The 13,455-nt window shown below is 42.3% G+C and overlaps 1 protein-coding gene across 1 annotated transcript in view; it reads left to right on the top strand.

Moving 5' to 3' along the window:
* Positions 1-13,455, top strand: part of CACNA1B (calcium voltage-gated channel subunit alpha1 B) — a 450,568-nt gene that overhangs the window by 405,697 nt on the left and 31,416 nt on the right. The window contains exon 40 of the mRNA XM_082263407.1: positions 3,082-3,189. Within this exon, the coding sequence (XP_082119533.1) occupies positions 3,082-3,189 (108 nt within the window). The remainder of the gene's footprint in view (positions 1-3,081; positions 3,190-13,455) is intronic.

Below are 13,455 nucleotides of genomic sequence, written 5' to 3'. Positions count from 1 at the left end.
AATTTCTTCCACCAATACATCCAATTACAATGCGCGCTCACCTGCAAACCTTTAGGTCAGAGCCTGAAACAAATTCTTCCATTCTTCAACCCATGATAATGGGATGTTGTTAACCTTGCCTCTCGATATTAGCTCCCAAATATAGAAAAAAATATTAAAAAAACACACGTAGTGCAATATTGCCACAAAAGAGGTGTGAGTAAAATAAGTGAATGAATCTGTGAATAAATGAAAAATCCATCCGTGTAAAACCTTGTGCAAACATTGAAAAAAGTGCTTGGGAATACGTGACGTGCCAAACAGAATTCTCCCACCAGTGAATTTGGCTAAAATGCACGCTCACCTGCAGCACATTGCAATGTGCCTTTAAGATATCTTTAGAAGTTCAACTAGTATTCATAAGGTGATTATTATCGTCACATCCAAAGCTCCCACATAAATAGAAAAGCAAGGGAAATATCAATAGTGTAGTATGAAGTTAAAATTTATAAAAAAAAAAAATCTCACTCTCCCCCTCACAAAGAACCTCCCACCTTTTTCCCCTAGTGCTGAAGGACATATGAACTATTATCAGTATAACAGTGGGCTGCACAGGGCCGCTGTTAGAAATCATGGGGCCCCGTACAGCCTACCTGACATGTAAATTAAAATGATATTTCTCTTTCATTCATTGATGGACACAGCTCCTGATCTTCTTAACCATAGGGTTATATTGCCCAGTACAGGAGTAGGACACAAAGCAAGAAAAAAAACGTGACCACGCCTATGGGCAGTCCCAGGAGGTATACTCCCCCTCTCTGCTATAGGTACTTTTTTCTGCATGGTCAGAAGTAAGGACCTAGTTCCTTGCTGCGATCTCTGGTCCTGGCAATTTTGCTTTTAGATAGATTTTTTTTCTCCTGTTTTTTTCCTGTGAGATCTACAATCAAATGCCAGACTGGGCGACGGATTGGATAATCTAGATCCATAGAGTGCGCACAGACCTCAGCTCCACGCTAGGTCAGCCGCGACATAGCCCCGCTGGACGGGGGCTGGCCTGCGAGTTAAACGCCTTGCGAGGTCGCATACGTCCGGGTCTTGGCCTGAGTCTCAGCATTCCTCCTGACCGTCAGCCCACTCATTTTGATGTAGAGGAGGTTCTGTCTGGAGTGGTGCCCGCCTGGTTCCTGCTATGATAAGTAACTGTCCCCCATCTCCCCCTGGAAGGTTTTGGGGTGGACATGGGCCCCTCTTTGGGATGGTTGGACCCCAGGGTTTCCCTCCTTCCCATTAGACACCCCCCAGGTGGTCCCTGTGGGCCATCTCGACCCCCACCCCCCTCCACTTGTGCTGGGGATGTGGGGTCCACCTCTTGGGTTGGGGGCAGAGTGCTGTGCTGGCAATTGGGGGGGGGCGGTGTGCAGCCAGCGACCGGCTGTAGGGGGGGCTGTACCTGGTGGGGGCTCCTGTCCTGTTTTCAGAGGCCTAGGGATCCCTCCTGGGAGCCTCGTGGTGCAGCACGGGCCACCATTCTGCTGTAGCCTGTGTGCTCAATGCACGGTGGCCATGTTTGTGTAGTCCAGTGGCCATTTTTCGGGGGTTTGCCATTGAAAACAGCGGCAGCCATGATAGTGGAGCCCTATGGGTGGCAATTTCGGTGGTGGGAGACCCTCCTCATCCCCTGGTGCTGACTCCTGAATCTTTTCACTTCCTGATCGCCGCACGTGGAGTACAGATTATCCTGGTGGCTGCAGGTGCCTGTTTCCGGTGGGGTCCTCTCCCTCTCTCCTGAGGATCGATTATGTGTTCTGTTACTGGCAACTGAGGGGTGCTGCCGGAGCGGTGGGGCTGTCCCTTAGCAGTGTTTTTACACCTTTTTTTCTGAGGTCCCCCTATTGACTCATGGAGTGTTTTGAGCATATTTCCCCACCTGATCCCCTCTCAGAGGCTGTGGGGGGCCCTCCGGGTCCCAGCCATCCATTGTTGCACTGTTGGCGGTCCTGGGCGACGGGCTAGCAAAAAGCGCCCCTGCCTTATCTGTCTCCTCAGATCCTGAATCTGATTCGCCCGCCGCAGGCGTTGGTCCCTCTGCTGGGTCTGCGACCATGCACCCTGGGCTACTCCTGTAGCCGCGCACGAAAAGGCGCTGGTGGATGCACTGATTGTATCTGTGCGTGAGACCTTAAAAATGGAGGATGCAGCTTAAGCTGCTACGGAGGCGTTGGTCCCTCTGCTGGGTCTGCGACCATGCACCCTGAGGTCTCAGATAGTGTGGATGATTCCTCCACCCATACAGGGGGACCAGGGGTCCCCACTCACCGGTGGCCCTGGAGCTACACGTTCCCTGCTCCCTTGTTACGAGGATACTAGTCTGCATGTGTGGTGTTCTGAGTTGCTTAGCGTTGGGGGTGGGGCATGGCTTTTTTACATTATTGTGTTCGTATTAAAAAATAAATACATAATGGAATCCAACAAGTGCTGAACCTGTCTATAAAACATAGACAGTCACTGAATTTTCAGTAGAAAATACAATGATTAAAAAGCGAAATTAGGAATTTTATTTAGTGAAAAGCTTGAATGAAAAGCAAATGTGCAGGGATGCTGACTTTTAGTCTTTTTTAAACAATGGTGAATTATGGAGTAAAGACCTTCCCCTGTTGAACAACAGATGTTGAATGTCAGGAAATGTAATTTTCACTGAGAAATTGTCCACTAGTTTTGCGTTATCAGTCAAGGGAATGTTGCCCAGACAATTTTGGGTGAATTGGCCATCAAATCTTATTTGAATATACCCCTTATTACACGGAAGAAAAATCTGTACAGTTGGCGCCAAAGCATCAAATCTTTAGATGAAATGTGAAAGTAAAGTAAATGTGAAAGTTTAGATGTCGGAAATTATACGCAGGTGAAAAGGAAATAAAATTTTATTTTTTTATTTTTGTTATTTTTAAATATTGACAATGTTATATTTTTCCTAATCCTTTTATCCTACAGATATGTAGGCCCTAGAAGTAGCACCTCTCTGCAAGTCAGACAGTGCAGTCAGCACCTCTGCTGTATGTAAGAGCATCAGTTACAAAACAGACTCAATTCTCTTTACAGGTGGAATAAAGCAGCATGAATGTGACGCAGAGTTACGGAAAGAGATAACCTCAGTGTGGCCCAACCTGTCTCAGAAAACTTTAGATTTACTTGTCCCCCCTCATAAACGTAAGAAGCTACTTTATTTTTCACCCCAAACTTTATATTGATTTTCTGTTAAAGGGGACGTAATAAAATTTTCTTTTTGGCAGTCATGTATGCTAAAGTATATATAAACCTGAACAATGAACTTCTCTTTACTGCTTCCATTTTGTCTGTTAAATATAACTTTGAAAGTGTATAAAAAGTATCTGCTAATCCTGCCAGAAATCCAGTGCTCTCTGCCACTGTTGCACTCCTTGACGTCACTAGGGTAGGTGTCGCCCAGTGCGTAAAACAAGGTGTTTCCCCCCCCCCCTTCACCAATTTTAGCTCCCAGCTTTAGTACAGACCCCGCTCTCCATTAACTATTGACCCCTCTCTGTTAGTACAGACCCCTCCCTCAGAACTGACCCCCTCTACAATAAGTATAAACCCCCTCCCTCAGTACAGACGCCCCTTCAACAAGCATAGTCCTTCCCTCAATACAGACCCCCCTCCACTTAGTACAGACCCCTTACATCAGTGTAGACCCCTCCCCCTCAGTATAGAGCCCCCTCCCTCAGTACAGATCCCCCCCAGTGCAGATCCCTCCATCATATAGACCCCCCCTCAGTACAGACCCCCTTCCATCAGTATAGGCCCATGGCCCCCTGACAGACCCAGCGCTCAATGAGCGATCATGTCATTGGCCACCCTCACTGCCCCCCCCCATTTATGCACCTGGGGTGTGGGCAGGGATAAATCAGTGTGCAGCTGTGCCGCCGCCTGGAGAGTTGTTTGCTCAGACTGTCACTCTCCGGGCATCAGGCTTTTGTATTTGAAGTGACAGGAGGCGGCTGCAGCAGTGAGAGTGAAACTGAGGAGTCTCACTCAAGGCTAGCACGGTGCCCGCATGTTCCAGGTTAAAAAAAGCCCTGCCTCCAAGACCTAGAACCCTCGCCTAGACGGCGCCCTTGGGGTGGGGTCACCCCTCTGCAGTTGTCACCCGGGTTCCGACTGCACCCACCGCACCCTCATAGTGACGCCACTGGTTTCACAATCTCAAGCAGTTTCATTAGCCCTGTCCAGTTCACCTCTGTGAACTACAAAACACCCCCCCATATTAAGGCAAAAGGAAAGAGTTATGAAGTGAAAAGCAGGAGTGAGCAAGCTAGGGTGACAACACTGTTCTTCCATAGGTATAATACAATGAGTAGGCGTTGTCCCCTTAGCAGAGGGAACAACTGGCAGGAACCGCTAGGTAATCATAAAGCAAAAAAAAAAATAGAGAAAATTTTTGCAGCCATCATCTATGGACCAGTAAATATATAATACCATATATAAGACATTTGTTCTTTATTCTGGATAAAGTTTAAATACATTTGTCTTGTAGTTTTTCTACTTCTAAACCTTTCCTGTGCCTGGTATGGAACCAGGAAAATCGTATTGGTCCCATGGTCTCTTTGAAGGGGTTTGGAGCATTGCCATTCAAGCACAGTCAGCTAAAAAGAAACCCTCCCGAACCTTTGATCCATCCCTTCAAGAGATACCATGGGAGTGATCCTGGAAGGGTTCAGAACTATAGGTAATGTTTTGGTCATTTTATCAAAGACAGATTTTGAGTAATGAATGCAGTGTTTACTTTAAAGTAACTTCAGTAATTAGGAGACTTCTGGATTATACTGCCATCCACAGGGGGATTTGGACACTGGCAAATTAAAAAAACAGTAGTTAGCATAGTATACTGTAACTTCTCCTTCTCCCAGCTTGCCTCAGTTTTTTGCAGACTATCTCAGCTGGCAGTGCCTGGACCAAGGGGATTGGTTCCTACACCAGGAGGTGTTCTCGGACCCGTGTCACAGCTGGATGATGCTGGATATGAACCTCATGGCTTCCAGGCTCAGCAACAAACTGGACAGGATTGTTTCCAGGTGCAGATATACTCTGGTGGAAGCAGTGGATGCTTTGGTGTTTCAGTGGTGTTCACTCTGATCTACACCCTTCCTCCCTAAAAATCCTTTCTTGTCTGCTTCTAAGGATTGAGATGTAGGGCATTCTGGTAATTCTCATAGGTCCGTATGTGCCAGGGCAAATATGGTACTGTGTCTGGTGATACTTTCATGGTGGATTGAATGTAGAAGATCATCAACTTCTATCTTTTCACACCTAAGCACAGAAGATTGCTTGGTTCTTTTTATACAATTGTACTATGACCAGATTAGACTCTAGGTAGATGCTCCATAGGCTCTTCCCCATTGCCTGAATCTTTTGTCTCAGGGGTAAGTTTATCATCTTGCCTCACAGTCGCTGTCTCTGACCCTTTGGCTGTTGAAGCTCAGGTCTTGAAGGATAGAGGCATCTCTGAATCAGTGATTCCCACAATGTTAAATGTTGGGATTCCTGCAAAGTCGTACCAATGCACATGGAAGGCATACTTCTCTTTGAAGCAAGAAACTTTCATCTCAGATTATTCTTCGTGGTATGACTTGTCACCTTTCTGCAAAGAAACCTGGATAGTATTTTGCCCTGAGTACCATTAAAGGTCAGATCTCTGCATTACAATCTTATTCCTGAGACCACTAGCTTCCTATACATTTATTAAGACTTTTGAACGGGGTGATTCTCACGTGGACTGTGACTCTGTGAAATCTGAATTTGGTTCTCTCGGCTCTTCAAAATTCACCCTTTGAACCTATCATTCATATTCTTCTTTCACTCACAAGGTTGCATTTCTTGTTGCTATCACATGTAGGCATGTGTCTGGGTTGGGGGCTTTGTCCTGCAAAGAACCCTTTCTGTTCTTACTCGGCTTTTCATCACAACCAGGATATTGTTTTTTGCCTGTGTCTAGCTCCAGTTCATCAGAAGAAGATCTTCCTCCATTGCCTGGATGTAGTCCATGCTATGCTTGTCTATCTCTCAGCTAGAAAGACTAAAAGGTTCCTGTAAAGGTGAACCTTCAATTTGGGTTTCACAATGGGTTTCACCCCCAGGTTCACCCTGCTCTAATATGTAGGACTAACCCATAAAAATGGGAGAAGGTGAATGCAAAAGCATTTCAGGAGTACTAGTGGAGACATATTGGGGCAATAAAGATAAGAAAATCCAGAAAACAGAACAGGAGTCAGGATTGGCATAGACAAGAAAATCCAAGAGTGGGAGCCAAGACTGAACACTGGAACTCAGTCCAAGAGAAAATAGACAGGAAGAGGAGTTGCTGGAGAGAGCTTGGAGGTAAACAAAAACACTGCCCTGCGCCAATGGCTGAGACAGAGTTCCTTTAAATAGGAGCAATCTTTTTAAGAGGTAGTTGCCGACGATGTCTTCAGCCGCAATAGCCGGTGAAGGAACCCAGAAAATCAGTGGGATAAGGAGTAGAGGAAGCTTAAAGTGTGGGTATGAGGAAATTAAAAATGGGTGTACTTGCGTGCTGCTATGTTGTGCTATTGAGTTCTATAAGACTACACAACGGAAAAACTTACAAAGTGGATCGCTCACACCTATACACACTCTCTAAATGTATATCAGTGTGCAAAATTGTATTAAAAAGTGGTGCCGCGCTCCCAAATGCTAATGTGCTAGTATCCCTTTAAATCTGTTAGCATAGAAATTTTCAGAATCAGCATATCATATCAAACCATATATACCATAAACAAAATAAACAATGCATCAGTCCATAAAGTGTTCTGTGGTATGAATTTGCTTGCATATGCTCAATCTTTCATAAAAAAACAGGCTTGTGTTTACATATCCAAACGACTGCTTCCGTTATTAGTGTTCACCAGTATGTGCTCCAATTATCCACATACATTAGTGATAATCCCCTCATCTGATGTGCCCAAACCTGGGGGATAAGACCAACCAATGGTCTATATGTACTTCTGTCCCTCTCTGGGGATCTGTTTTATACTGTTTACCTCCTTTGGTGGCAATCTTGAATTTAGAATCCTCCTTCTCTTACACTTATCTCCATACGCCCAAATCATAAAGAGAGAAAGCTGGACATAGTGCTTTATCTTTTAAAACAACCAGTTTATTAAACACTAAATATAAAAACATTCAAATGTTCCTGATGCATAGAGTGCACCAAACTATAAAAAGCATTCAGTCCTCACAGTGCGGGTAACAGGCAATCAGACAGCATTTCCACGGTATGCTCACAATGTGGGCCTCAGCGTGACGACAGATTGGCCCCTCCCCTACGCGTTATGGAAAAGGGTCACGTGGCTTCCTCAGGGGGATATACCTGCCATCTTCAAAAAACAATAAGGTGAAACCACCCTTCTCCTGCGCTTGGTATCCAAGCCCCTCGACCACACTCCTCACGGGACTGACAACTGGCTTCTCAAATGGCTAAAGTCTTGCTGCCCTTATCGGACTGGGGTCGTCCACCGGTACTAAAAGCAAAAAGAACAAAGAAAGGGCGCACCGGCCTAGCGCATTATGCTCAATAAAAGGCTTTATTTAAGTAACATTAAAAATGGCTACTCACAGACGCAGATAAAAATAAAGCGTGTCAAGCTGGATTGCTCAAATGTCTGTGTTTAGTCCATATAATCGTCCATGACCGATGAGATGACTGACGCGTTTCGAGGCCTAGCCTCTTCCTCAGAGCCATCCCGCCGTGCCAACTTATATATAGCCTGATTGGGCGCCATTTTCCTGAAGCTCCGATTCCATGGCAGCATAAGATGCCATTTTGCCTTAGTCCCCACCTCTAGTGGCCAGTGTTAGCACCATGCCGTGGATCTGGAGCGCTATATACTGCTTTATACGCAACACATGGTGAGATCCAATGTACAATCTCATGATCTTATCGGTGTTGCATATATGTGTCCCCAAGAGACATCCTACCATTGTGTCAATCCGAAAATGACATACAATATACAATGAACAATATTCCATCTATTTCATGATTAACAATGTGTGGTTCGCTTTCAATGTTATAGAAATCATGCTATTATATACTACCACTTTTGCTTATACAGATAAAGTACAAAAACAAAATAAACAACAAAATAACAAAATATTTTAATAATAAAATATTTTAATTTAATAATTTAAAATAATAAGTCCATTAGAGTAGAAAGAGGGGGAGAAAAAAAAGAGGCAAGAGAACACAGCAGAAAAAGAAGAAAAGGGCATCTTTAACCTCACTGGTATCAATTTAACCTAAGAGGAATTGAAAGTACTAAATCAGGGACTCAATTTTGCCCTCCAAGAAAGGCCTTAATAAGTGCCGAATGCGCACATACACACGCCATTTAGAAACAAGTCCATTTTTAACCCCAGCATTTCAGACAGATCTGTAGGCAATTCTCCTTACTGCAGCAGGAAATTGCATTTTTGAAATCAGAGATATTTAAATTATCTGTTAAACAAACTCCAGCTGGGACTGCTGCAATGCCACTGCCACAGAGGACCCCCAGAAATGGCAGATGGGTTACTGTAGGTTCTGGAAGACTTAGAGTGGTGGATAGAAGACATGTCCCACAGTCGGTGGTTCTCCATAATTCATTTGCAGCACTCTCAGAATGTAAGTACAACATGGATATGGACTCAAGCACAGAGGGTGAGAAACCATCGACTCCTATGTCTAATGTATGCAAGACTGCAGCCAAGAACAAAAAAGATAAAGTGAAGTTTTAAAGGAAGCAGCTGTTGCTGGGTGATTCAATCATAAGAAGTGTGGAGCTTAAAGAAAATGGTTTTGTGAGATGTCTCCCTGGTGCTACTGCTAGACAAGATAGAAGACGTATTATTAATATTGTTAAGCAAGCAAAGCAGGAAGGGGACGTGGATGTTCTTGTCCATCTAGGGACAAATGACCTGGCTTGCAATGAAGTGTCAGAGGTGAAAAAATCTTTTATCACACTTGGTAATGACGTACAGGATTTTGCATCCACCATTTCATTTTCTGAAGTTCTGCCTGTGCATAATGTTCAGAATGATAGGCAGAGGCGCATAAAGGAGTTCAACATATGGCTTAGTAAATGGTGTCAAGAGCAAGGATTTGGCTTTGTTTCTCATGATAGCTCTACTTGGAATAGAAAGGAACTGTACAAAAAAGATGGTTTGCATCTTTCTCTCAAAGGAACAAATGTACTTAGTGAACAACTCCAAGAATTTGCGAAAGAGTATTTAAACTAGGAAGGGGGGGTAAAAGAGTGAAAATACAAGAGTCCAATTGCCCCCCGAAACAATGCCAGAACAGGTCAGAAGCACAGAGGTTAAGAAATGATAAGCTCAGAGTCCTGTCTACAAATGCTCGCAGTTTAGGTAAAAAAATCAATGAACTTGGGTCAATAATGGCATCTGAGAATGTAGATTTAGTGGCTGTTACGGAGACATGGTTTAATGAAAGAAATGACTGGCACATAACCATACCGGGGTACTCTTTATACAGAAGAGACAGAGAAGGCAAGAAAGGAGGAGGAGTGGCCCTGTATGTGAAAGATAGCATTAAATCTAACCTAATACAAGTTGGTGAGGCCAACATAGAGTCAGTTTGGGTTATGTTGCAGTTTGCTAATCATGCAGTAACTTGTGTAGGTGTGATATATAGACCACCTGGTCAAGTTAAAGAACTAGATGATCTACTAGTTGAAGAAATAGCTAAAATGACAATGAAAGGAGAAGTTATCATTATGGGAGATTTCAATCTTCCAGATATAAACTGGAAAACCAAAATAGCAAGTTCTACCAGGAGTACAGATATTCTAAATTCCCTACTGGGGTTGTCTCTGCAACAAGTGGTTGAGGAGCCAACCCGGAGGGAGGCCATTTTGGATTTGGTATTCACAAATGGGGATTCGGTATATGATGTCATTGTAGGCGAAACCTTGGGATCTAGTGATCACCAGTCAGTGTGGTTTAATATAAGAACTGTGAAAGAGTCACACCACACAAAAACAAAAGTTTTAGATTTTAGAAAAACAGACTTTTCAAAAATGAAATTAGTCATAAATGAGTCCTTATCAGACTGGAACGGATTACATGGAGTCCAGGAGAAATGGGACTACTTAAAAGGTGCATTATTGAAGGCAACAGAAAATTGCATTAGACTTGTCAGTAAAAGCAAAAAAAGGAAGAGACCACTGTGGTACTCAGCAGCAGTGGCCCAAATCATTAAAAATAAAAAGCTAGCATTTTGTAATTATAAAAAAACCCAGAGCAATGAAGATAAGGAAATCTACAAGATTGGGCAGAAAGAGGCCAAGCAAGTTATAAGAACTTCTAAAGCGCAGGCAGAAGAAAAACTAGCTCAGTCTATGAAAAAGGGGGATAAGACATTCTTCAGATATATAAATGAAAAAAGGAAATTAAAACAAGGAATAACTAAATTAAAAACAAAGGACGGAAGGTATGTAGAAGAGAATAAAGGGCTAGCCGACTGCCTTAATGAATACTTCTGTTCAGTTTTTACAGAAGAAAAAGAAGGAGAAGGACCTCCACTTGAAAGGACGACTAATGAATCGTCTAATGCATGTGTCTTTACAGAGGAAGACGTTCTAAGATTGCTGTCTAAAGTGAAGACAAATAAGTCACAGGGTCCTGATGAGATACACCCAAAATTATTAAAAGAGCTTAGTGGTGAGCTGGCAAAACCATTAACAGATTTATTTAACCAATCATTAGTAACAGGAGTCGTCCCGGAAGATTGGAAATTGGCAAATGTCGTGCCCATTCACAAGATAGGTAGTAGGGAGGAATCGAGCAACTATAGACCAGTGAGTCTGACATCAATAGTAGGCAAATTAATGGAAACCCTATTAAAGGATAGGATTGTGAAACATCTTAAATCCCATGGATTGCAAGATGAAAAACAACATGGGTTTACTTCAGGGAGATCATGTCAAACAAATCTTATAGATTTTTTTGACTGGGTGACTAAAATAATAGACGGTGGAGGTGCAGTAGACATTGCATATCTAGATTTTAGTAAGGCTTTTGACACTGTCCCACATAGAATACTTATCAATAAACTGCAGTCATTGAGCATGGACTCCCATATTGTTGAGTGGATTAGGCAGTGGCTGAGTGACAGACAACAGAGGGTTGTAGTCAATGGAGAACATTCAGAACAAGGTCATGTTACCAGTGGGGTACCTCAGGGATCTGTACTGGGACCAATTTTGTTTAATATCTTCATAAGTGATATTGCAAGTTTGATGTTCCTGGAGGGAAACGCCAAATGGAAAAGGATTTAGGAAAACTAGAAGAATGGTCAGAACTCTGGCAACTGAAATTTAATGTGGATAAGTGCAAGATAATGCACCTGGGGCGTAAAAACCCAAGGGCAGAATATAGAATATTTGACACAGTCCTGACCTCATTATCTGAGGAAAGGGATTTAGGAGTCATTATTTCAGAAGACTTAAAGGTGGGAAGACAATGTAATAGAGCAGCACGAAATGCCAGCAGAATGCTTGGATGTATAGGGAGAGGTATAAGCAGTAGAAAGAGAGAAGTGCTTATGCCGCTGTACAGAACACTGGTGAGACCTCACTTGGAGTATTGTGCGCAGTACTGGAGGCCATATCTCCAGAAGGATATAGATACTCTAGAGAGAGTTCAGAGAAGAGCTACTAAACTAGTACATGGATTGCAGGAAAAAACTTACCAGGAAAGGTTAAAGGACCTTAACATGTATAGCTTGGAAGAAAGAAGAGACAGAGGGGATATGATAGAAACTTTTAAATACATAAAGGGAATCAACTCGGTAAAGGAGGAGAGCATATTTAAAAGAAGAAAAACTACCACAAGAGGACACAGTTTTAAATTAGAGGGGCAAAGGTTTAAAAGTAATATGAGGAAGTATTACTTTACTGAGAGAGTAGTGGATGCATGGAATAACCTTCCTGCAGAAGTGGTAGCTGCAAATACAGTGAAGGAGTTTAAGCATTCATGGGATAGGCATAAGGCTATCCTTCATGTAAGATAGGGCCAGGGACTATTCATAGGATTCAGATATATTGGGCAGACTAGATGGGCCAAATGGTTCTTATCTGTGGACACATTCTATGTTTCTATGTTTCTATATTACTATGTTTAAAAAAATGCGTTACAGAAGATTTGGATAAATTACCTGTTAAAAAACCTAAAGAATCACACATTATAAAGAAAGGCAATAAAAAGCTGGAGAATAGAAAGGATTTTGTAATTCCTCCGGGGAATAAAAGGGGGGGGGGGGAGGATTCTTGTATTATCTAAAGATCAATATAAAGCAGAGATGACCAATCTATTGGAAGACAGTAATATGTATGATATTCTGACTAGGAATCCCACGAAAGAATACAAGAAAAAGTTTTAAAAAATAATATAATATGGAGCAAAATATGGCATTCTAAACAAAAAGAGGAAAAATACTTAATACCATCTCCTTGTAAATTGACAATTATATATTGTGTTCCCAAAATCACCAAAAATAAAGATAATCCCCGGGTGGGCCCATCATTAACGGCATAGAATCACTCACATCCAGATTGGGGGAATATATAGATTATTTTCTACAGCCGCTGGTACAAGACACCCAAGCATATCTCAAAGATACTAAGCACATTATACAATTGATACAAAATATAGAAACTACTAATGATACTCTATTAACAACAGCAGACGTATCTTCGTTATACACAACCATAGATCATGAGGGGGCCAATGAAGCAGCCAGATGGGCACCTAATAAGAGCTACACACTGACAGGTAAACATAAGAAATTTATTATCAAAGGTCTAGATTTTTGTTTAAAAGATAATTATTTTGGGTATGAAAATACGTATTACCTCTAAAATGTAGGCGTGGCCATGGGTGCCAAATTTGCACCAAGTATAGCAAATTTATACATGGCCAAATGAGAGGAGGAGAATGTCATCTACTAACACCAGAACTAGTCCTTTATAGGAGGTTCATAGATTATTTGATCCTAATATGGGAAGGGGATCAAGAGCGCTTGCATAATTTTATGCAAAATATGAACCAGAACGATAGAAACATTAAGTTAACATGGGAAAGCAGTTGTGAACACATTCACTTCCTAGATTTAGACATAACAAAGGAAGGAAATAGGCTTTATACGAAAACGTTCTGTAAAGTACAGACCTGAGTTCATACATACCCAGAAATAGTTGTCACTTCACACCCTGGCTGATTAATGTGTCCAGCGGACAGTTCATGCGCATTAAGAGGAACTGCGCCTGAATAGTGAACTATAACACCCAAACAAATAAAATAGCAGATATGTTTGTAGAAAAAGGATACCAATCCACATTTATAGAATCAAAAAGGAGTAAAGTGAACAATATTGATATAATG

The sequence above is a fragment of the Pelophylax lessonae genome (assembly GCF_965119305.1).
Source record: "Pelophylax lessonae genome assembly, chromosome: 7".
Taxonomy (NCBI): Eukaryota; Metazoa; Chordata; class Amphibia; order Anura; family Ranidae; genus Pelophylax; species Pelophylax lessonae.
Note: the sequence above shows the minus strand (reverse complement) of the source record. Positions and strands in the feature narration are given on the sequence as shown.